General features: G+C 38.8%; 1 protein-coding gene and 1 long non-coding RNA gene across 10 annotated transcripts in view; one reads left to right on the top strand and one right to left on the bottom strand.

Moving 5' to 3' along the window:
• Window positions 1–21481, bottom strand: part of LOC105494691 (zinc finger MYM-type containing 6) — a 47947-nt gene that overhangs the window by 4148 nt on the left and 22318 nt on the right. For 7 of the 8 annotated variants that reach the window (XM_011763368.3, XM_071096320.1, XM_071096308.1 and 4 more), the window contains 7 exons: window positions 20756–21034; window positions 20446–20596; window positions 18761–18933; window positions 16964–17111; window positions 14895–15035; window positions 13734–13771; window positions 2215–2368 (listed from right to left, as the gene is read on the bottom strand). In XM_011763368.3, coding sequence (XP_011761670.2) covers window positions 2215–2368; window positions 13734–13771; window positions 14895–15035; window positions 16964–17111; window positions 18761–18933; window positions 20446–20596; window positions 20756–21034 — 1084 coding nt within the window. Of the gene's footprint in view, window positions 1–2214; window positions 2369–13733; window positions 13772–14894; window positions 15036–16963; window positions 17112–18760; window positions 18934–20445; window positions 20597–20755; window positions 21035–21481 lie in introns of those variants that run through there. The other variant, XM_071096323.1, reaches the window with a different exon arrangement.
• Window positions 1–21481, top strand: part of LOC139363283 (uncharacterized) — a 26734-nt gene extending 5253 nt beyond the window's left edge. For both annotated transcript variants that reach the window (XR_011623306.1, XR_011623308.1), the window contains one exon: window positions 20763–21481. This is a non-coding gene — a long non-coding RNA (uncharacterized lncRNA). The remainder of the gene's footprint in view (window positions 1–20762) is intronic.

Raw genomic sequence — 21481 nt, 5'->3', positions numbered from 1 at the left:
AACCCGTCTCTACTAAAAATACAAAAAAAATTAGCTGGGCGTGGTCACGGGTGCCTGTAATCCCATCTACTTGGGAGGCTTGAGGCAGGAGAATCGCTTGAACCCGGGAGGTGGGGGCTACAGTGAGCCGAGATCGCATCACTGCACTACAGCCTGGGCGACAGAGATAGACTCTGTCTCAAAAAAAAAAAAAAATCGATGATAGTCTTTGAATCAATAATTCCACTGATTAGGATTTATCCTAAGGACATAATTAGGCAAGTGGGCAAAGATCCATTAACATAGCTTAACCCAACATTGCTTATAATATATCTAAATTTCCAATTTTACGGAGTTGGTTATATTATATACACTGAATTCTATTTTAAGAATCTCATACCCAGGTAACAAATCTGCACATGTACCCCCTGAATAAAATAAAATAAGATAAAATAAAATAAACATAATAAAATAAAAATTGGAAAAAAAGAATATCGATGTATATTTAAATTTACATTGATGTGGAATAATGTTTCCAATGCAATGTCAAATGAAAAAATAATTTCAATTGTTAGAAAACAATTCAAGATTTATTATTTTAAAAAAGATGGAGTTTCACTCTTGTTGCCCAGGTTGCAGCACAATGGCGCGATCTTGGCTCACAGCAACCTCTGACTCCCAGGTTCAAGCGATTCTCCTGCCTCAGCCTCCTGAGTAGCTGGGATTACAGTCATGTGCCACCACGCCCGGCTAATTTTGTATTTTTAGTAGAGATGGGGTTTCACCATGTTGGTTAGGCTGGTCTCAAACTCCTGACCTCAGGTGATCCGCCCATGTTGGCCTCCCAAAGTGCTGGGACTATATGCATGAGTCACCGCGCCCGACCGACAATTCAATATTTAATCTAGAACTCAAAACGTAAGCACGCACGTGCGCGCACACACACACACATAGATGCCCACAGATCCTTCAGTACTCTCCATGTGTGAATGTTTTTTAATATAAATTCAAGTACAAAGAATATATTGTTTTAATAGGAATATAAATTTCCTGAGGAAGGAAAACAGGATTCTCCTTGACTTCTACCAAAATAAAGGTACCCTACATAAAAACTTACTACTTGTTGACAGACTAAGCTTTTAAATACAGCGTATTCTATGAAGTAAAATTATTATTAAAAACAAAAATCAGGCCGGGGGCAGTGGCTCATGCCTGTAATCCCAGCACTTTGGGAGGTCGAGGCAGGCAGATCACCTGAGGTCAGGAGTTCAAAACCAGCCTGGTCAAAGTGATGAAACCCCGTCTCTACTAAAAATACAAAAATTAGCCAGATGGCTGGGCGCAGTGGCTCAAGCCTGTAATCCCAGCACTTTGGGAGGCCGAGACGGGCAGATCACGAGGTCAGGAGATTGAGAGCATCCTGGCTAACATGGTGAAACCCCGTCTCTACTAAAAAAATACAAAAAACTAGCCGGGCGAGGTAGCGGGCGCCTGTAGTTCCAGCTACTCGGGAGGCTGAGGCAGGAGAATGGCATGAACCCGGGAGGCGGAGCTTGCAGTGAGCCAAGATTGCGCCACTGCATTCCAGCCTGGGCGACAGAGCAAGACTCCGTCTCAAAAAAAAAAAAAAAAAAAAATTAGCCAGGTGTGGCAGCAGGCACCTGTAATCCCAGCTGCTCAGGAGGCTGAGGCAGGAGAATCACTTGAACCCAGGAGTTATAGGGAGCCAAGATCGTGCTATTACACTCTAGCCTGGGCGACAAGAGTGAAACTCCATCTCAAAAAAAAAAAAAAAAAAAAAAAAATCAATGCTTTAGGCACAGTAGACTATTAAATCAATTGAAAATCTAAGGGTAGTTGGATTAAAAGTAATACTTTACAACTTTTTCAAATATAAGCTCAAACAATTTTCACGGTCACCAATACCTCAGATAAATTAGTTGTACTGTTAGCAACTGACAATTGAATTTGCAGTATTTAAAAAAAAACAGGTTAAATCATTAATGCTTTCAACTAAAACTATATGTTAGTAATTATAATAGCTTGTTATAATAGCTGGTTATTAGTGTTAATAATTATGAAAGCAATAAATTAAGTATTTAAAGTATGTGAGCCAAGAAAAGGAATGTTTTCACATTTAAGAATCTGTCAATTATTTTCTTTCCTTTTTTAAAAAACAGAAACAAACAAGCCAGAAAACAAGCTTTGTACATGGGAACACACAAGGATACATACCTGTCTGACATTCTTTGTGCTGTGTATGTGGTTTGCAAGAAGTGGCCTTGGTCTGTGTGACGGGTTTGCATGATATGCCTTTGTTCTTTAAAAGCCTGGAAGGCTGGGAAGATTGGGAAGATGGAAATTTCATGGCATCTGCCTGTGTACTTTCCTAGTTAAAAGCAAATTCAGAAACCGCAGAAAGATTTTTTTTTAGTATCTTATCACTGACTATAATTGCTATCAATTGAAAGTTGATATACATCAGGAGAAATACAATTCCTCTGAAAGAGTGGTTGCAATAAAAAAGTCACCTTGGAAAATACACACAGATTCCTACTTCTCCCAATCAGCATTAGTTTAATTTACTGATTTTAAAAAATATTTATAAACTATAAATATAAAATTTATAAATATATATTTTTAAAATAAGTATGATCAAAACAATGAAAACAATTGTTAATCTTGCTGATTAGGACAATTGGCTACTCAGAAAAATTAGATCCAACCTCAGACCATACACAAAAATACATTCCACATCAATTAAAGATCTCAGAAAAAAAAAAGAAAAAAAAAACCCAAAACTAAAGTCACTAGAGAACTTTCAAATAACCAGATCACAAAGTATAACCAGATCACAAAGTATTCTTTTCTTTTTTCTTTTTTTTTGAGACAGAGTCTCACTCTGTCACCCAGGCTGGAGTACAGTGGCACAATCTCGGCTCACTGCAACCTTCGCCTCCCAGGTTCAAGCGATTCTTGTGCCTCAGCCTCCTGAGTAGCTGGGACCACAGGTGTGCGCCACCACGCCCAGCTAATTTTTTGTATTTTTAGTAGAGACAGCGTTTCACCATGTTGGCCAGGCTGGTCTTGAACTCCTGACCTCGTGATCCACCCACCTTGGCCTCCCAAAGTGCTAGGATTACAGGCGTGAGCCACCGTGCCCGGCCGGGATCACAAAGTATTCTTAAATAAAACACAAAAGAGTCAATCAAAGTAGAAGGTTGATACATTTGAGTACCTCAAAATTTAAAACTGCTCAGACGATCCAGGATAATCTCCCTATTTTAAGGTTAGCTGATTAGTAACCCTAATGCCATTTGCTACCTTAATTCACCTTTGCCATGTAATGTAATATATTCACAGATTCCGTGGACAAGGACATGGACATCTTTGGAGGGGGCTACTATTCTGCCTATCATAATAAAGCTCTTAAAAAGTAAATTTTTTTAATCAAAAATAAAAACTTCTGTAAACAAAGGTCTTTACAAAACAAAGTTACAGGACAAACAACAGAGAGGAAGAATGTACTTAAAACATGTGTATTCACTCAGTATTTATTTCCTGAATGTTTACTACAAGCCAGGCACTGTTCTAAGCCCTGGAGATACAGCAGAAAACAAGACAAAGTTCTGCTCTTATGAGCCTTACATTCTAGAGGAAGGCACAAACAATAAACAAGTAAAACAAATAATATATAATTCTAGGTAGTGATAAGTGCAATGAAGAAAATAAAGCAGCGTACAGGAATGGAGAGTGATGGCATGGAGGAAGGGCAATTTCAAAGTAAACATCTGAGCAGAGACCTTTTGAATTATTCAAAAGAGTAAGCCATGCAAAGGCCTAAGGTCAGAAGAGTTCAGGCAGGAAGACTATAGGTGCAAAAACCCTGAAGTGGGAGAAAGCTTGGCATGCTTTAGAAACATCAACAAGAACAAGGCTGAAAGACAGTAAGCAGCGGGAGAATGATACATTTGGAGAAGTAGGCAGAAACTAAATTGTATAGGATCTGGAAGGTCTCAGTTAAAAACAAAATTACGATTGTATTTTAAATGTTGATGGGAAGCCATTGGAGGTTATATTTAAATTTACTTTAAACAGAAGTAATACATGAACTCAGTGCAAAATTCAAAAGGTATGGAAGTACTGCATTGGTGCAAAAATAACTGTCGTTTTTGCAATTAAAGTAATATATACACGAATGACTGCCATCTACCCAGACTCAATCTTGAACACAACCACTGTTCCCAGTTTCTTATACAGTTGTTCCCCCTTATCTGCTGGGAATATGTTCCAAGACCCCCAGTGGTTGCCTGAAACCATGGATCATACCGAACCCTATATACACACACATATGTATATATGTGTATATATGTATATATGTATACATATATGGATATATACATATATCCATAATATATTCATATATGATATATACATATCCATAATATGTATTATGGATATATGTATATATACATATATATGCATAAGATATATGTATATACTATATATGTATACATATATACATATGTATATATATGTATACATATATACATAATATATATGTATATGTATATATATGTATACATATATATACACAGATATGTATGTGTGTATATATAATTCCAGGTAGTGATAAGTGCTAAGTGTGATATATAGACACACATATATGTATATAGGGTTTAGTATGATCCATGGTTTCAGGCAACCACTTTGTTGCCTGAAATATGTATACAGGGTTGTATATACATATACAATATATGTATATGTATATATGTTGTATATGTACATACACATATACATATATGTATATGCAACATATAGGCAACATATATGTATATATGTTGTATATAGGGTTCTGTATATACACACTTTTTTTTTATTTATAAATTAGGCATAGTAAGAGGTTAACAGTAACTACTAACGAAATAGAAAAATTATAATATACTGTAATAAAAGTTACGTGAATGTACTCTCTCTCAAAATATCTTAATGTGCTGTACTCATCCTTCTTGTGACCTGATAACTGAGATGGCTACTGACTAGTGATGGGTAGTATACACAGTGTGGATATGCTAGACAAAGAGATGATTTACATCCCAGGTAGAATGGCATGATATTTCATCGTGCTACTCAGAATGGCACACAATTTAAAACTTATGAATTATTTCTGGAATTTTCCATTTCATATTTTCAAGCCACAGATAAGCAGTACTACTATATATCCTAGAGATGGTCTATGTAATTAAACAAAGTTGCTTCTGACTACAAAGTGTAGCCTATTATTATCAAGATTCAGAATCTTGCTCTTGTCACTTAGTAAACTATCTTCGAGGTCCATTTACACAACATTGTATAAATAACAGCTTGCATAGTATTCCATTATTAAATGTACCAAAAGTAATCTGAAGAATCCCTGATGAACATATCTAGGATGTTATAAATCTTTTACTGTTATAAACAATGCTACAATGAGTATGTTTAGACCTAAATTAATTCTACATGTGCTAGTTTATCTACAGAATAAAGTCTTAGAAGTGTTGTTGGTGGGTCCCGAATACATAATGTTAATTCTGATGGTACTGCCACATTGCTCTCCATAGACCTTATATCAAATTATGTGACCATTCTCAACAGATGTGGGCCTTTCCCAGTATCCTAGTCAATAGAGTATTACCAAACATTTTGTTATTTCTCAATACGTGAAAAATTATTTTACTTTAGTGTAGTTAGGTATTTTTCACATGTAAGCATTATTTGTAGTCCCTCTTCTGTGAACTCTCAATTCATATTAATTACCATTTTCCTTTATCTTTTCAAAAAAAATTCTATGCATGTTTAACAGATGTGCCAAAAAATTCAAAGATTCAAATAATACACAATGAAAAAATAATTTTCCCTTTTAAAATTCTCCCCTAGTGATTCAATTATCCTTAGAGGCAACCACTATTACCCATTTATTAGTTGTCTTCCAGGGATAGTCTACACATATACATAAGTGTGTGTGTGTAGCACAAATGGCACCATGTTACACAATTTTGTGTCTTTTTTCACTTATGATATTTGAGACTCCTCTATGTATGCATATACTGAGCTGCCACATTCTTTTTTAACAACTGTGTAATATTCCATTGTTAGGGATATATACTTTGTTCAGTTTTAACTACAGCCTCAACAAGGCCACTATGTATGCCTGGACAGCAACTCCACGTGCCAGGCCATATAAATAGGTGTGAAATTCAAAAAGGGTACATTTCAGACCCTGCCCACGTAGAGCTATTTTTTTCTAATTCACACAATAACTCAAGAGTGAATACACCACGGCCCTGACCATTGGTGAAATAATAGGTTGTTTTCAAGCTTCTGCTACTACAAACAATGCTATGATTAAAATCCTTGTACATGCTTCATTTCATAAATGTACAAAATGTATCTGAAAGATAAATTCCTAAAAATGGAGTTCCTGGGTAAATGGTAGTTAAAATTTTAACAGGTTCTACTAAATTGCCCTCTGCAGCACTTTTATCAATTTACACTTCTACTGGCAATAAGAATACCTTAGCAGCGTTACCCATCATTTTTCTTTGCCAATCTGATTAAACCATAGTTCTAACCAGCATTTCTCTCATTTTGAAGTTAAATATCTTTGCATATGTTACTTTTGCCCACTTTCCTACCTGCACTTAAAATGATTCACAGAAGCTCCTTGGGGATTTTTTGTTTTTGTTTTTGTTTTTTGAGACAGTCTCGCTCTGTCACCCAGACTCAAGTGCAGTGGCGTGATCTCAGCTCACTGCAACCTCTGCATCCCGGGATCAAGCAATTACCACCCGTGCCTTAGCCACCTGAGTGGCTGGGATTACAGGCATGCGCCAACACACCCAACTAATTTTTGTATTTTTAGTAGAGACAGGGTTTCGCCATGTTGGCCAGGCTGGTCCTGAACTCCTGCCCTGAGGAGATTTGCCCACCTCGGCCTCCCAAAGTGTTGGGATTACAGGCATGAACCGCTGCACCTGGCCCATAGAAGCTCTTTACTATTTAAAAAAACTAGATTTTTGTAACATGAGTTGTATGTAACCTTTTCATTTTGTCATTTGTCTTTCGATTTTGAAATATGGTTGAATTTCCCCATTGATTCTTTTACGGCTTCTGGGTTTTGTGACATATTTAGAAAGACTTCTACACTGTTAAAATTTTTTCCTATATTTTTCTGACTACATACTTACAATTTCTTAGGTCTTTCTCCATCTGAACTTTATTTTGGTCTAAATTGTGAGGTACAAATCTATATTTTCTTCCATGTGTCTACTCAGTTGTCACAGCATTATTTATTAAATAATCCATATTTTTCCTATTGATCTGAAATGTCACCTCTATCATTACTAAATTCCTATATATTAAATATATGTTTGGGTCAGGTGCTGTGGCTCATGACTGTAATCCCAGCACTTTGGGAGGCCGAGGTGGGTGAATCACGAGGTCAGGAGTTCAAGACTAGCGTGGCAAAGATGGTGAAACCCTGTCTCTACTAAAAATACAAAAATTAGCCGGGCATGGTGGCGCGCACCTGTAATCCCAGCTACTAGGGAGGCTGAGGCAGAGAACTGCTTGAACCTGGGAGGCAGAGGTTGAAGTGAGCCGAGATCACAGAACTGCACTCCAGTATGGGCAACAGGGCGAGACTCTGTCTCCAAAAAAAAAAAAAAAAGTTTGGGCCTATTTCTGGATTTCTCTTCTACTGAGCTGTCTGTCTGTTCATGCACCAGTACCAACTGTTTTAACTACGCAGCTTTATAGCCGTAGTTTTCCTATAATTTCAATATGTGGAAACTAGCTCTTTGCCTTCTTTATTCTTTTCAGAATTTCATTGAAGGTTTTTCAGCAGAGGAATGACATGATCTGATTTGGGTTTTTAAAAGACCATTCTGGTAACAGTGTAGAGAAAAAACTGCAAAGGACAAAAATGGAAGCAGGAAGACAGATAGGTCACTGCAATAATCCAAAAGAATGATGATGCTCAGACTAAAGAGGTGGTAATGGAGGTGGTAAGAAGTAGGGATCACTGAAGAGAAGTCTGGGGGGATAAAAGGGTTCTGTTTTAGATATATTATTTGAGATGGCTGTTAATCATCTAAGTGTAAATGTCAAGTCGGCAGCTGGATACATGAATCTGGAGCTCAAAGGTCAGGGTAAGAGAAATAAATCTAAATAAATCTAGAAGGAATCAACCACCATCTAGGTGGTATTTAAAACCACAGGACTGGGCCAAGAGAAATGGCTCACACCTATATCCTAGCACTTTGGGAGGCTGAGGCGGGAGGATGGCTTGAGTCCAGAAGTTTGAGACCAGCCTGGGCAACATAGCAAGACCTCATCTCTACTAAAAATATACAAAGTTAGCCAGGCATGGTGGTATGCCGCTGTGGTCCCAACTACCAGAAGGCTGAGGTGGGAGAGCCTCTCAATCCCAGAAGGTGGAGGTTGCAGTGAGCTGAGATCATGCCACTGCACTCAAGACCCTGTCTCAATCAATCAATCAATCAATAAAACCACAGGACTGCATGAGTTCACTAAAAGTAATGTAGACTGAGAAAAGGGCCAAGTATGATGTCCTGGAAGTTGAATGAAGAAAGTATTTCAAAAAAGGAGGACAGAGTAACTGTGTTAAATACAGTAAATTGACTACCAGATTTGGCAAAATAAAGACTGATGGCAATATTGACAAGAACAGTTTGAATGCAATGGTGCAGACAAAAGCCTGACTGGAGTGACCTAAGGAGAGATAACAGATAAGGAGGCAGAGGCGGCAAAAACAGGCTACCTTTAGAGGAGTTTTTCCATAAAGAGAGCAGAGAAAAGGGATACTTGCTGGAGGGCCATGGTGTTAAAAAAGGATTATTCTCAGATAAGATGTAGGACTGCGTATTTTTGTGTTGATGAAAATAATTAGTTGAAAAGGGGAAAATCCAGATTATAGAGAGACCACCTAAAAATCATTAAGAAAAAGATAATTCAACACAAAAATGGGGAAAAATTAAAAACAGGAAATTAAAGAAAATTCAAATGACCAAATAACAGAAATATAAGCAAACCTACTGGTAATCAGTGACACACAAAATAAGACAACAATAAGATACCACCAAGCAGATTGGAAAAAAAGTTTAAATCTGACAACATTAAATGATGGTGAGGCTGTAATATATGGGTACAGTCATAACTGTTGGTAGGGATAAAAGTTGGAACAGCCCTAAAAATGAAAATGCTCTTTGACCTAACAATTCCACTCTTCCATTTCTACACATCTACACACACAGAAGGAGATCTATACAAGGATATTCACTGTAGCAGATATTTTTATTTATTTATTTATTTATTTATTTATTTAGAGACAGGGTCTCACTGTGTCACCCAGGCTGGAGTATAGTGGTGTGATCTCAGCTCACCGCAGCTTTGACCTACCTCCTAGGCTCAAGCAACCCTCCCACCTCAGCCTCCTGAGTAGCTGGGACTACAGGAATGCACCACCATACCCAGCTAATTTTTTGGTATTTTTTATAGAGATGAGGTTTCATCATGTTGCCCAGGCTGGTCTCAAACTCCTGGACTCAAGTGATCCTTGGCCTCCCAAAGAGCTGGGATTACAGGCGTGAGCCACCACACTTGGCCCCAGAGATTTTTTTTTTCTTTTTTTTTTTTTTTTTGATACAGGGTCTCACTCTGTCACCCAAGCTGGAGTGCAGTGGTGCAATCAAGGCTCACTACAGCCTTGAACTCCTGGATTCAGGTGATTCTCCCATCTCAGCCTCACAAGTAGCTGGGACTAGATGCACTTGCCACCACCTCGCTAATTTTTTGTATTTTCAGTACAGATGGGGTTTTGCCATGTTGTCCAGGCTGGTCTCAAACTCCTGAGCTCAAGAGATCTGTCCACCTTGGCCTCCCAAAATGCTGGGATTACAGACATGAGCCACCGTGCCTAGCTGCAAAGATTTTTATTAGTGAAAACCTGGAAACGATCTAATGTTCATCAATAGGGCAACGGATAAATAAAATGTGGTACCTACAGGCAAAATATTACTATAATCAACAGGAATGTACCAAACCTACTCAGTATCAACATGGATAGATATTTTTAAAAACAATATTAAATATTTTCCATGGATCTGTAAATATGAAAGATTACAAGACCATCTACAAGAACACACACTAAACTCATAATAGTAGTTGCTTCCAGGGATGTAAAAAGGAGATGAACTGGTAGCAGTGATTAATTTTTTAAAGAAGAGAAAAAGGTAGAGGAAAGAAACTGAGCAAATAAACCAAATCTAACAATGGTTAATTCTGGATGGTGGGAATATCATAGAGCAGGGGTTGGCAAACTATGGCCTGTGCACCACGTCCAGCCCACCATCTGTTTTTGTAAATAAAATTTTACTGGAACATGGCCACGCTCACTCTTTCATGTATTATTTATGGCAGCTTCTGCACTACAATGGCAGAGGTGACAGAGTCTACAGTTGCAACCATAGAGCCTGCAAAGTCTAAAATATTTACTATCTAGACTTTTAAAGAAAAAGTTTGCTGAGTTTTACAGATTTTCCTCTTTGTAGTTTCTGTATTCTTCACCTTTCCCAAAATTTTAAAACCATTTAAGTGACTTGAGGGAGATTCACAACAAAGTTCTCAGAGAAACCAAGAAAAGATTCTAAAACTGTCAGGTTTGTTTTTGGTTTTTTTTTTTTTTCATGTTGTAAGAGCACTACATTATTTATTATTATGCTTTTTATAGACTAAAGTAAAAATATTAATCAAACCTATTCTGTAACATAGTTTAAATGACTGGTGAATTATAGAAATACTCCACATAGGAGCCGGTCACGGTGGCTCACGCCTGTAATCCCAGCACTTTGGGAGGCCAAGGCAGGTGGATCACAAGGTCAGGAGATCGAAACCAATCTGGCTAACACAGTGAAATCCTGTCTCCACTAAAAATACAAAAAATTAGCTGGGCGTAGTGGCGGGCGCCTGCAGTACCAGCTACTCGAGAGGCTGAGGCAGGAGAATGGCGTGAACCCGGGAGGCAGAGCTTGCAGTGAGCTGAGATCGGGTCACTGCATTCCAGCCTGGGGGACAGAGTGAGACTCCGTCTCAAAAAAAAAAAAAAACCAAATACTCCACATAGGAAAAACATATATAGGGCAGCTACATGAAATATGAGGTATAGGTTCCTAAAAAACTAAATAATTCAAAACTAACATAATTCAAGACTAATTATCTCATATATATAGAGGAAAGAAGCATTCTCAGAGTACATAAATCTATAATTAATATAGAATGTTTTTATGAATACATGTTAATACTAATATATAATAATACATTAATATCTTGATTATACAATTGTGTGGTTAATAATTAATGTACAACACAGTGATTTATTATGTAATTTTAAAATATAATTTAATGCACAATATATAATATTCAAATAAATACCAAGTTAACTTAATGACAGTTCATTATCTAATGTGGTATGCTGCTTGAAAATAATTAAGGAGAAATTACTATCATCTTCCAATAACACAAATAATGAGAGGGTTACGAGACACTAAATTAGGACAAGCTATCTCTCCACATTTCAGTGAAGGCTGGTCTGATTCCTTGGAAGACTTTTGCTAAAGAATGAATCTAATGTAGCTTGAGAGTTTTTCTTTCTCTTTTTTTTTCACTGAGGATTTCTTGGTATGCAGACACATTTTTCATCTTTAGATTTGCCACCACGAACAGCAATCCACATTTAGCTCACCTTCAAAAATAGTAATTGCTGCTGAAATATGGTCAAAAGCCTATGGCAGTCACTTTACTGTCAGTTGTGCCCAAGGCCCGGCTTGACTGCTAGGACCCTCTTCCAGCTGCTTTTATTTGTCTAATTCTAGCAAGACTTCCTTTATTAATCCATGGGGAATAACCCAAGCAAATATTCAATATCCTCCTTCAGGAACTCTATGCAAATCTACCTTCTGTTCTACTTGCACAGATTCCTTATTAGCAGGTGTTATGTTGTTATGTTGTCTTCCAAGTTAAAGCCTCTTTAAATTATGGTAAGGCTGAAATGTTTTGATAGCTTTGGAGTTAGCAGATACAGCTTGCCGGCTCATTTTTATATTCCTAAAACCTTGGTGAGCTTTAAAATTGGAGAGCCAGCCATGACTTGTAGTAAACCTTTTGTCTCACTGTCACCTCTTTTCAAATCAAAATCAGAATACTCATGCCTTAGCATAGATGATAGATTGCCTTCAGGGGTGCATTATGGCAGCATTGATCTTGCAACTTGTGTTACCAGAACTTTTTCCATTTATTCCATTATCAATGCCTGGTTATAATTTTTGTGAACTAAGAGGCATACCTGCTTTAATACTGCTTTCGGTTTTTTTAGCACTACCACTAATATTCTGCAGGGTACACTCTCCTAAATTAATAGCATGAGATATCACAGCAGTGGTTTGGTCATCTTCATAGATTTTTTTATCACATCTAACTTTTGTTCTAAAGTTATTAAATTTGGGGCACATTTTTTAGCACTAGTACCACCACTTAATATAATGGCATTTATATTATATGATATGATATGAAAAAGAGTTTTAATTATCTCAAGAGCAAATTTAAGACAGCAGCACAAGCTGGGCGCCATCGGCTCATGCCTGTAATCACAACAGCTTGGAGGCTGAGGCGGGAGGATCACTTGAGGCCAGGAATTTGAGACTAGCCTGGGCAACATAGCAAGACTGAGACCCTATCTCAACAAAAGAAAAAAACAAAACAAGCTGGGCGTGGTGGCAGACACCTGTGGTTCTAGCTCCTCAGGAGGCTGAGGTAGGGGATTGCTTGAGCCCAGGATTTCAAGGTCGCAGTGAGCTATGATCATGCCACTGCACTCCAGCCTGGGCAACAAAGCAAGACCCTGTCTCAAAATAAAAAAAAAATAAAAAAAAAAGGCATAACAGTCATCAAAAACATTAACCCAAGAACTGATACAGTATCATGTGATACTAATAAAGAATGATGGGAATTTTGTTTTCCTGCTAAAGTGATGCTGATACAAGGCAACAATGCCATAATTTGCAGTCAGCCTACCAGACTTGAAAGTATGCATTTCTTGAATATTTCTTTTAATTTTGAGAAGTCTCACAATATTTCAAATTTGAGACATAAAGTGAAAGTCTAAATGTATTTTTACTTTGCACTATTTTCAGTCTCACATAATTCAAAGTTGCATAAAACAGGACTACACTGAACTTTCGAAACTTAAAAGGAAAATACTTGAATATAGTAAAAGAGAAAAATAATGTAGTTTTGTTATTTCCAACCAAGTAGAATTAACAAGAATTTAAATAAATTAAAGAACCTGAATATAAATAATAAAATAAATCAAGAATGCATTCTTACTAATGATCTAAGATTAAACTGTAAGATTCAGAACAAAAGCGCACAACATATCACTCCACTTTTTTAAAAACTAAGCTTGCCACTATGAACAGCAATCCACGTTTACATCATCTTCAAAAACAGTAATTGTTGCTGAAATATGGTCAAAAGCCTATGCCAGTCACTTTACTGTTAGTTGTGCCCAAGACTTAGATTAATGACTAGGACCCTCTTCCAGCAAAAAGAAAAGCATTCGGATATATTAGAATGCTATATCCAAAGTGAAAATAAGCCCAAGTGGCATTATCAAGAAAAGTATTAACAATCAAACTCACATCTTGAATGATCTTTGCTGCCTCTTTAGAAACTGCACCTGTTGTAAATTAAAATAAACATTATTATCCTTAGAATATACAGAAGTAAACACTGAAACTGAGAAGTTACTTTCCTCCCATTAAGCTGGGCTAGAGTCTAAACCAGAATTTCTCAGAAACATGGCACAAGGAAACTGCATCAGTATCACCCAGGGTGCTTAATATTGGTAAGGATTCATGGGCCCCAACCCCATCCAACTGTATTAGAATCTCTGGCAGTAAAGGAGTGGGAATATTAAAATAATTTGGGCTCCTAAAAAAATATCACTTCCTGGGGAGTGTCTCTGAACCTTCTATGGCTCAAGAGCCTGCCTGATTTAAAAAAAAAAAAGAAAAAAAATTAGCCCGGTGTGGTGGCCTGTAATCCCAGCACTTTGGGAGGCCAAGGTGGGAAGCCAGGAGCTCCAGACCAGCCTGGTCAACATGGTGAAACCCCATCTCTACCAAAAATATAAAATTATCTGGGTGTGGTGGCAGGCACTTGTAAACCCAGCTACTCAAGAGGCTGAGACAGAAGAATTGCTTGAACCTGGGAGGCGGAGGTTGCAGTGAGCCCAGATTGCACCATTGCACTCCAGCCTGGGTGACAGAGTGAGACTCCATCTCAAAAAAAAAATTAAAAATCGAAAAAACAAAAATAAAGACACTTCCTTTCCCATCCACACCACCTTGCTTGCTACCCACTCCCCTGAGGCGGGTGGGGGGGGCGCCGGGAGGGGGTGCATGTTCCCCTACATCACATAAAGAAAGGTATTACCAGTAAGAACTACTGACCAATGGCTCACACCTGTAATCCCAGCACTTTGGGAGGCCAAGGCAGGTGGACCACCTGAGGTCAGGAGTTTGAGATCAGCCTAGCCAACGTGGTGAAATCCCGTCTCTACTAAAAATACCAAAATAGCTGGGCATGGTGGCAGGTGCCTGTAATCCCAGCTACTCGGGAGGCTGAGGCAGGAGAACTGCTTGAGCCCAGGAGGCAGTGGTTGCAGTGAGTTGAGATCGCGCCATTGCACTTTAGCCTGAGCAACAAGAGTGAAACTCTGTCTCAAAAAAAGAGAACTAGTTAGGCTAGACAACACTCACTTCTATGGCTTAGCCAAATGTCATTGTATCAAGTCATACCTTTTAAAACACTGTTAGTGTTCCCTGTAGATAAGGCAGCAGGTATTTTTGCCAATGACACCACACTGGTTATAACTGGTGTTGTATCTGTCCTTGCAGAAGGGAGCTCCATCACAGCAGTTTTCGCTTTAGAAATATTTACTGATTAAAATAAAAAGTTAAGACCTGAAATAAGCAAAAGGGTCTCTCTCTCATACACACTCATACTCACACACAAAACCCTGTTTAGTAACTAGGTTTTCAAGAAGCAATACAAATATCTGATTCTGTGTAATGTTAGGTTGGGTGACTCTGGTCAGATTAGTGTTCATTAGGACTTAAAGAGAGTCCAATTCTGTAAAATTATAAACCTCAAATGACATTTAACAGGTAGAAATACAGGTGTTGGATACAGTGGCACCAGCCTGTAATCGCAGCTACTTGGGAGGCTGAGACAGGAGGATCACTTAAGACCAGGAGTTCAAGACTAACCTGGGCAACATAGCAAAACCTAGTCTCAACAACAACAACAACAAAAAGGTATTAGCTTCAGGATTCACTGGACTGTTCTATTAGTAACTATTAAAACTCCTAGACCTAAGCGTGCATCAAAAAAAAACTTAACATGACAATTTTTATAAATAAGTTAATGAAGGAGCTGTCCAACCCCATAACACTGGTTTTCTTAACCCATATTATAAAATGAATATTCTACTACCAACTTGACTGGTTCTGGGGAATGGAAGGCTAACACAAAAGATTAGCACAAGGCATTTATGATTAAGGTAATCATTAATTAGGCTGCAAAGGCAGGCAATGGCCAGACTGCAAGGAGCCAAAGCTCTGTCAATTAGGTAGCACTCCAGGCTTTGATCAGAGAACATACCAAGCGGCTTTTTTTCTTCTGAGAGGCAGAATATCGTTCTATTGCCCAGGCTGGAGTGCCATGGTATGATCTCGGCTCACTGTAACCTCCGTCTCTCGGGTTCCAGTAATTCTCATGCCTCAGCCTCCTGAGTAGCTGAGATTACAGGCACACACCACCACACCTGGCTAATTTTTGCATTTTTAGTAGAGATGGGGTTTCACCACGATTACCAGTCTGGTCTCGAACTCCTTGCCTCAAGTAATTTGCCCGTCTCAGCCTTCCACAGTGCTGGGATTACAGGTGCGAGCTACCACGCCCGGCTACCAAATGTTTTTAACCTAATACTGAGAAAGAAATATTTAGGAGAGCTACTTTATGAATACACCATGGATCTATCTACTCACCTGAATATTCTGACCACATTAGCTGTCCTACTTGCAAAATTATTTTATTCTTAGCCAGGATCAACTTTGCTACCCATGTAGAACCGGTCTATTTTGTATTTTCTGAGATAATTAATGTGTTGTTCTTTTCTTCTTGCCTATAAGCAAGCTCTGAATCAAATTTTACACTAGTCACAGCAACTGTATTAACTATACTCTCCCTTTGTTTGCCCTGATTTTCTATTTTTATTTCTGGTTTATGAACTAAATAGTATATATCCCTAGTTTAAGTTATTTATGGACAGATACATTCAATCAAAAGCAATCAAATACAAGTTTCCGGCCGGGTGTGGTGGCTCACACCTGTAATCCCAGCACTTTGGGAGGCTGAGGCGGGTGGATCACGAGGTCAGGAAAAATTAGCCAGGCTTGGTGGCTGGCGCCTGTAGTCCCAGCTACTCGGGAGGCTGAGGCAGGAGAATGGTGTGAACCCAGGAGGCGGAGCTTGCAGTGAGCCGAGATTGCGCCACTGCACTCCAGCCTGGGCGACAGAGCGAGACTCCGTCTCAAAAAAACAACAACCAAAAAAACAAGTTTCTTATAAAAATTAGTGCAGATACATTATTGGCCTTTTGCTCTGCTTGACTATCAGAGCAAAAAGTATTATAATCACTTTTCCCTCAAGGGGAAATCTTAAAGACTTCTTAAAGAAAAATTTAAGGAAATTCAGGCTATTTGAATCCAATGAAATTTTGTTTTTATTATATTATTTATAACTGTGTGTGCTGATAGTGTCCTAGCACTGACATAAAAATCCCATTAGCTAAGTTTAATTTTACCTTTATTTTGTGGAAGAGAGTCATTCATAATTTGCTGATGACAAAACTCCAAGACACAAAATAGGTTACAGAAATGTTTAATGTTGCCTCGCCACTTTATGGACTCACTTAGTTTACCCTGTCGTTTACAACCATCACACTTGGCCATCTGAGAAAGAAACGTTGGACAAGATAGGCTTAAAACTATAAAGTAATGAAAAGATAACATTAATCATAAAAAGAGGCACTATGAACACAGGATATATGAGTCAGTTGAGACTACAAAATGTAAGGTTCTTACCTTAAAATACTGATTTTATTTAATTCTTTGTTTTATATAGATGCCCTAAATCAAGATAATATAAAAATTGTGGCCAGGCATGGCAGCTCACATCTGTAATCCCAGCATTTTGGGAGGCCGAGGCAGGCGGATCACAGAGTCAGGAGTTCAAGACCAGCCTGACCAACATGATGAAACCCCATCTCTACTAAAAATACAAAAATTAGCCGGGCGCGGTGGCACACGCCTGTAATCCCAGCTACTCATAAGGCTGAAGCAGCAGAATTGCTTGAACCCGGGAGGCAGAGGTTGCAGTGAGCCAAGATCGCGTCACTGCACTCCATCCTGGGCGACAGAGTGAGACTCTGTCTCAACAAAACAAAACAAAACAAAAAAATGCTCTTGTTTTCAAAATTACCAATAAGGGAGTCTAAAGATAGGTTCATAACTGGGCGTGGTGGTGCGCACCTTTCCCGGTTACTCGGGAGCCTGAGGCAGGAGAATCGCTTGAACCCAGGAGGCGGAGGCTACAGGGAGCCAACATAACCCACTGATCACGCCACTGCACACCACCCTGAGCAACAGAACAAGGTTCTGTCTGGCAGTGGGGTGGGGGGTGGGCAGCGTGGGGTGGGGGAAGAAAAGATACACAATGAAAAAAATAAGTAAAAAAAAAATAAAGATAGGTTCAACTTTAAAAAAATCAAGAGCAGCTTACAGCAGTTGATATAATATGGGCTTTGGAGTCATAAAGGTTTTGATTCATTCAGCAAATATTTAATTAGACATCCTTTGTCTTAAGCACTGTGATTGGCCCTAATTATAGAATCATGAAAAATAGATTACCCTCCCCCAACAATAAAATTCTATTTTGGGGGTGAGGTAGACAAGCAAACAGTGATTTCACCAGAGTGTTATAGATGCTGTCTTCCTGTCCCCTATCAGCTTCCTCGAGAGCATATTACTTAACTTCCCTGGACCTCTCTCCTTTTTCTTATTTATAAAATGGCAATAATATTCTTAGCTCTTGGGACTATGGTAGGATTAAATGAAATGACACTTACGGAGCACCAGACATGTATTAGTGGTTCAATTAACTGCAGCTACCATTGTTAGCCTTTCAAAAAGTTAATCTTTTTTAAAATGAGGTAGGAATAGTTGCCAGCTATTGTCCTTTGACCTATGAAGTGAGACAAGGTCTGACTTCAAATTCTTCAGAGTAACCTGAATGAGAGAGCCACTTCAGGCAACATTATGTGAAGTTCTAACCTGAAAGAAGTCAAATAAGGGCAATGTGCCTTATAAGAAGGCAAAAATAAAAGGGCCATATCCAATCAACAACAAAGTCTGCAGAAATCCTATACTTTTTATCCCAAAGAGTTCATGTTTATATTCAACTGAATTTTTGTTATAGCCCATAACTTATTTTATCCAGTGCTAAACACCAAATTTTTCTTGACATAATTTGAATATATTTTAAATAGAAAACAATTTGCACTGATTTCAGAAAGCCAAAAAAAGTATATTATCACCTTTACCTGATAAAACAGAACCGTAAATTTGGACATACAATCTTCACAACAAAACTCTTCTAACTTGCCCTCCAATCGGTTTTCTACCAAATTTGGGGATGTCTGTGAACAATAGCTGCACATCTTACAGTAGTTTCCCCATCGTTCTCCAAAGTCACGGGCAGATAGGAATTTGCAAACTGAGGATCAGAGGGATGAAAGGAAGAAAGATCAAATTTACATTAACTGAGGAGGTATAAGAAGTTTCTGTGGTCTTCTAATACTTACACAATTATTTGCCTCTAGATTACAAGACAGTCTCTATATTCACAAACCAAACTTATACCACCTTTTATTTTATTTCATTTTATTTTATTTTTTGAGACAGAGTCTCACTCATTTTTCCCAGGCTGAAGGGCAGTGGCATGATCTCAGCTCACTGCAACCTCCGCCTCCCGGGTTCAAGTGATTCTCCTGCCTCAGCCTCCTGAGTAGAGTAGCTGGGATTACAGGCGCCTGCCACTACGCCCAGCTAATTTTTATATTTTTAGTAGAGACAGCATTTCGCCATGTTGGCCAGGCTGTTCTAGAACTCCTGACCTCAGGTGATCTGGCTCACCTCAGCCTCCCAAAATGCTGGGATTATAGGCGTGAGCCACTGCGCCTGGCCCCCACCTTTTAAATATACTCTAAATATTAGGCCATTTATATTCAGAAACATCAGAGGTATAAAAGTTTTTTAAGCCAAGAAGCAGCAACTATTTAAGCTCTTCTTTACAAATGAGTGCGAGAACAAAAAGATCTCTGATGTCATAGCTAAACTTATAAAGAGATTTTCTTTATTAATACCACTGATCTAATCATTTTTACAGTTTTTTATTGCAATTATTGCAACATTTAAAAAGACTGACTTTCGTCCATGCACAGTCGCTCATGCCTGTAATTGCAGCACTTTGGGAGGCCGAGGCGGGAGTATCACCTGAGCTCAGGAATTCAAGACCAGTCTGGACAACATGGTGAAACCCCGTCTTTACAAAAAATAAAAAAAATTAGCCAGGCATGGTGGCATGCTCTTGTAGCTTCAGCTACTTGGGAGGCTGAAGTGGGAGGATCCCTTAAACCAGGGAGGCGGAGATAACAGTAAGCCAAGATCATGCCACCACACTCCAGCCTGAGAGACAGGGCAAGACCTTGTCTCAAAAAAATAAATAAATAAAAATAATAAATAAAAAGATTGACTTTAAAGTGAATTAACTATAAACACAATTCAAAAAAACTTCTTTTTTTTTTTTGAGACAGTGTTTCACTCTTGTCGCCCAAGCTAGAGTGTAATGGCATGATACCGGCTCACTGTAACCTCTGCCTCCGAGGTTCAAGCAATTCTCCTGCCTCAGGCTGCCAAGCAGCTAGGATTACATGCGTGCGCCACCATGCCCAGCTAATTTTGTATAGAGATGGGGTTTTTTAATAGAGATGGGGTTTCACCATGTTGGTCAGGCTGGTCTTGAACTCCCAACCTCAAGTGATCCACCCGCCTCAGCCTCCCGAAGTGCTGGGATTACAGGCGTGAGCCACAGTGCCAGGCCTCCAAAATACTTCTAATTATACCTCATAAGACAAAAAGAATGTGAAAACTAATTGTGGCTTAATTGCCCAAGTCATCATGAATTATAACAACCCATGCTCTGTGGATAAACCAACTTTGTCTTTACCTTCACTACAGAATGGCTTGTCAACCCCTGAGAATCGCACAGTCTCCTTTATAATTTTCTGCAGTTTACAGTAGTCACACATTGCCACAACTTTATTTTTCTTCTTGTATTCATCAGAGCAATTCTTGCCACAAAACAGAAACATTTTACCCTGCAGAAAAACAAGAGTCATTAAGAGCTAACTAAACAGTTGCTTTATCTTTAAGAAGTCATTTTCATGTCAAAGCAAACTGAGTGTTCAAAATTGAAAACACAAAAGTGTTTCCACTGGATAAGTTTATATTCAATCCCTTTCATGATCTCTCTTTACCTTGTAGAAAAGAAGTTCTGGTTTTGTGGCAAACAGATGATTACACTGCTGACACTTGAGTTTAACAACTGTATGGGTTAAAGCAACTTGCTGGGATTGTTCAGCAAGAGGTTGGAGGCTGGCTGCAGCAGAGCCACGGATGGAGCTGGAGGAAACGGCAGAGGTGTTACCTCCTCCTGTTGACACCGCTGACCTGGAGGAGGGCGGGCTTACAACCACTTGGCCCTGAGACAGGGGCATCGCTGAAGAGTTTGTTCCTTTTGGCTTGTTAAATACATTCTGAATGAAAACAAATAAGGTAAAGATTTTATCAAGTGAGAAATAAGATAACTTGGTACTTTTCATGTCCTCACTTTAATAAATCAAGTCCCCCACAAACATTTTTTAAAATTTTCTATGTTGGCCGGGCGCGGTGGCTCAAGCCTGTAATCTCAGCACTTTGGGAGGCCGAGACGGGCGGATCATGAGGTCAGGAGATCGAGACCATCCTGGCTGACACGGTGAAACCCCGTCTCTACTAAAAAATACAAAAAACTAGCCAGGCGAGGTGGCGGGCGCCTGTAGTCCCAGATACTCGGGAGGCTGAGGCAGGAGAATGGCGTGAACCCGGGATGTGGAGCTTGCAGTGAGCCGAGATCTGGCCACTGCACTCCAGCCTGGGCGGCAGAGCGAGACTCCGTCTCAAAAAAAAAAAAAAAAAAAAAAAAAAAAAAAAAAAAAAATTTT

The sequence above is a fragment of the Macaca nemestrina genome, chromosome 1, assembly GCF_043159975.1.
Source record: "Macaca nemestrina isolate mMacNem1 chromosome 1, mMacNem.hap1, whole genome shotgun sequence".
NCBI classification, from domain to species: domain Eukaryota; kingdom Metazoa; phylum Chordata; class Mammalia; order Primates; family Cercopithecidae; genus Macaca; species Macaca nemestrina.
The sequence above is the reverse complement of the archived record's forward strand: the minus strand, read 5'-3'. Positions and strand labels throughout refer to the sequence as shown.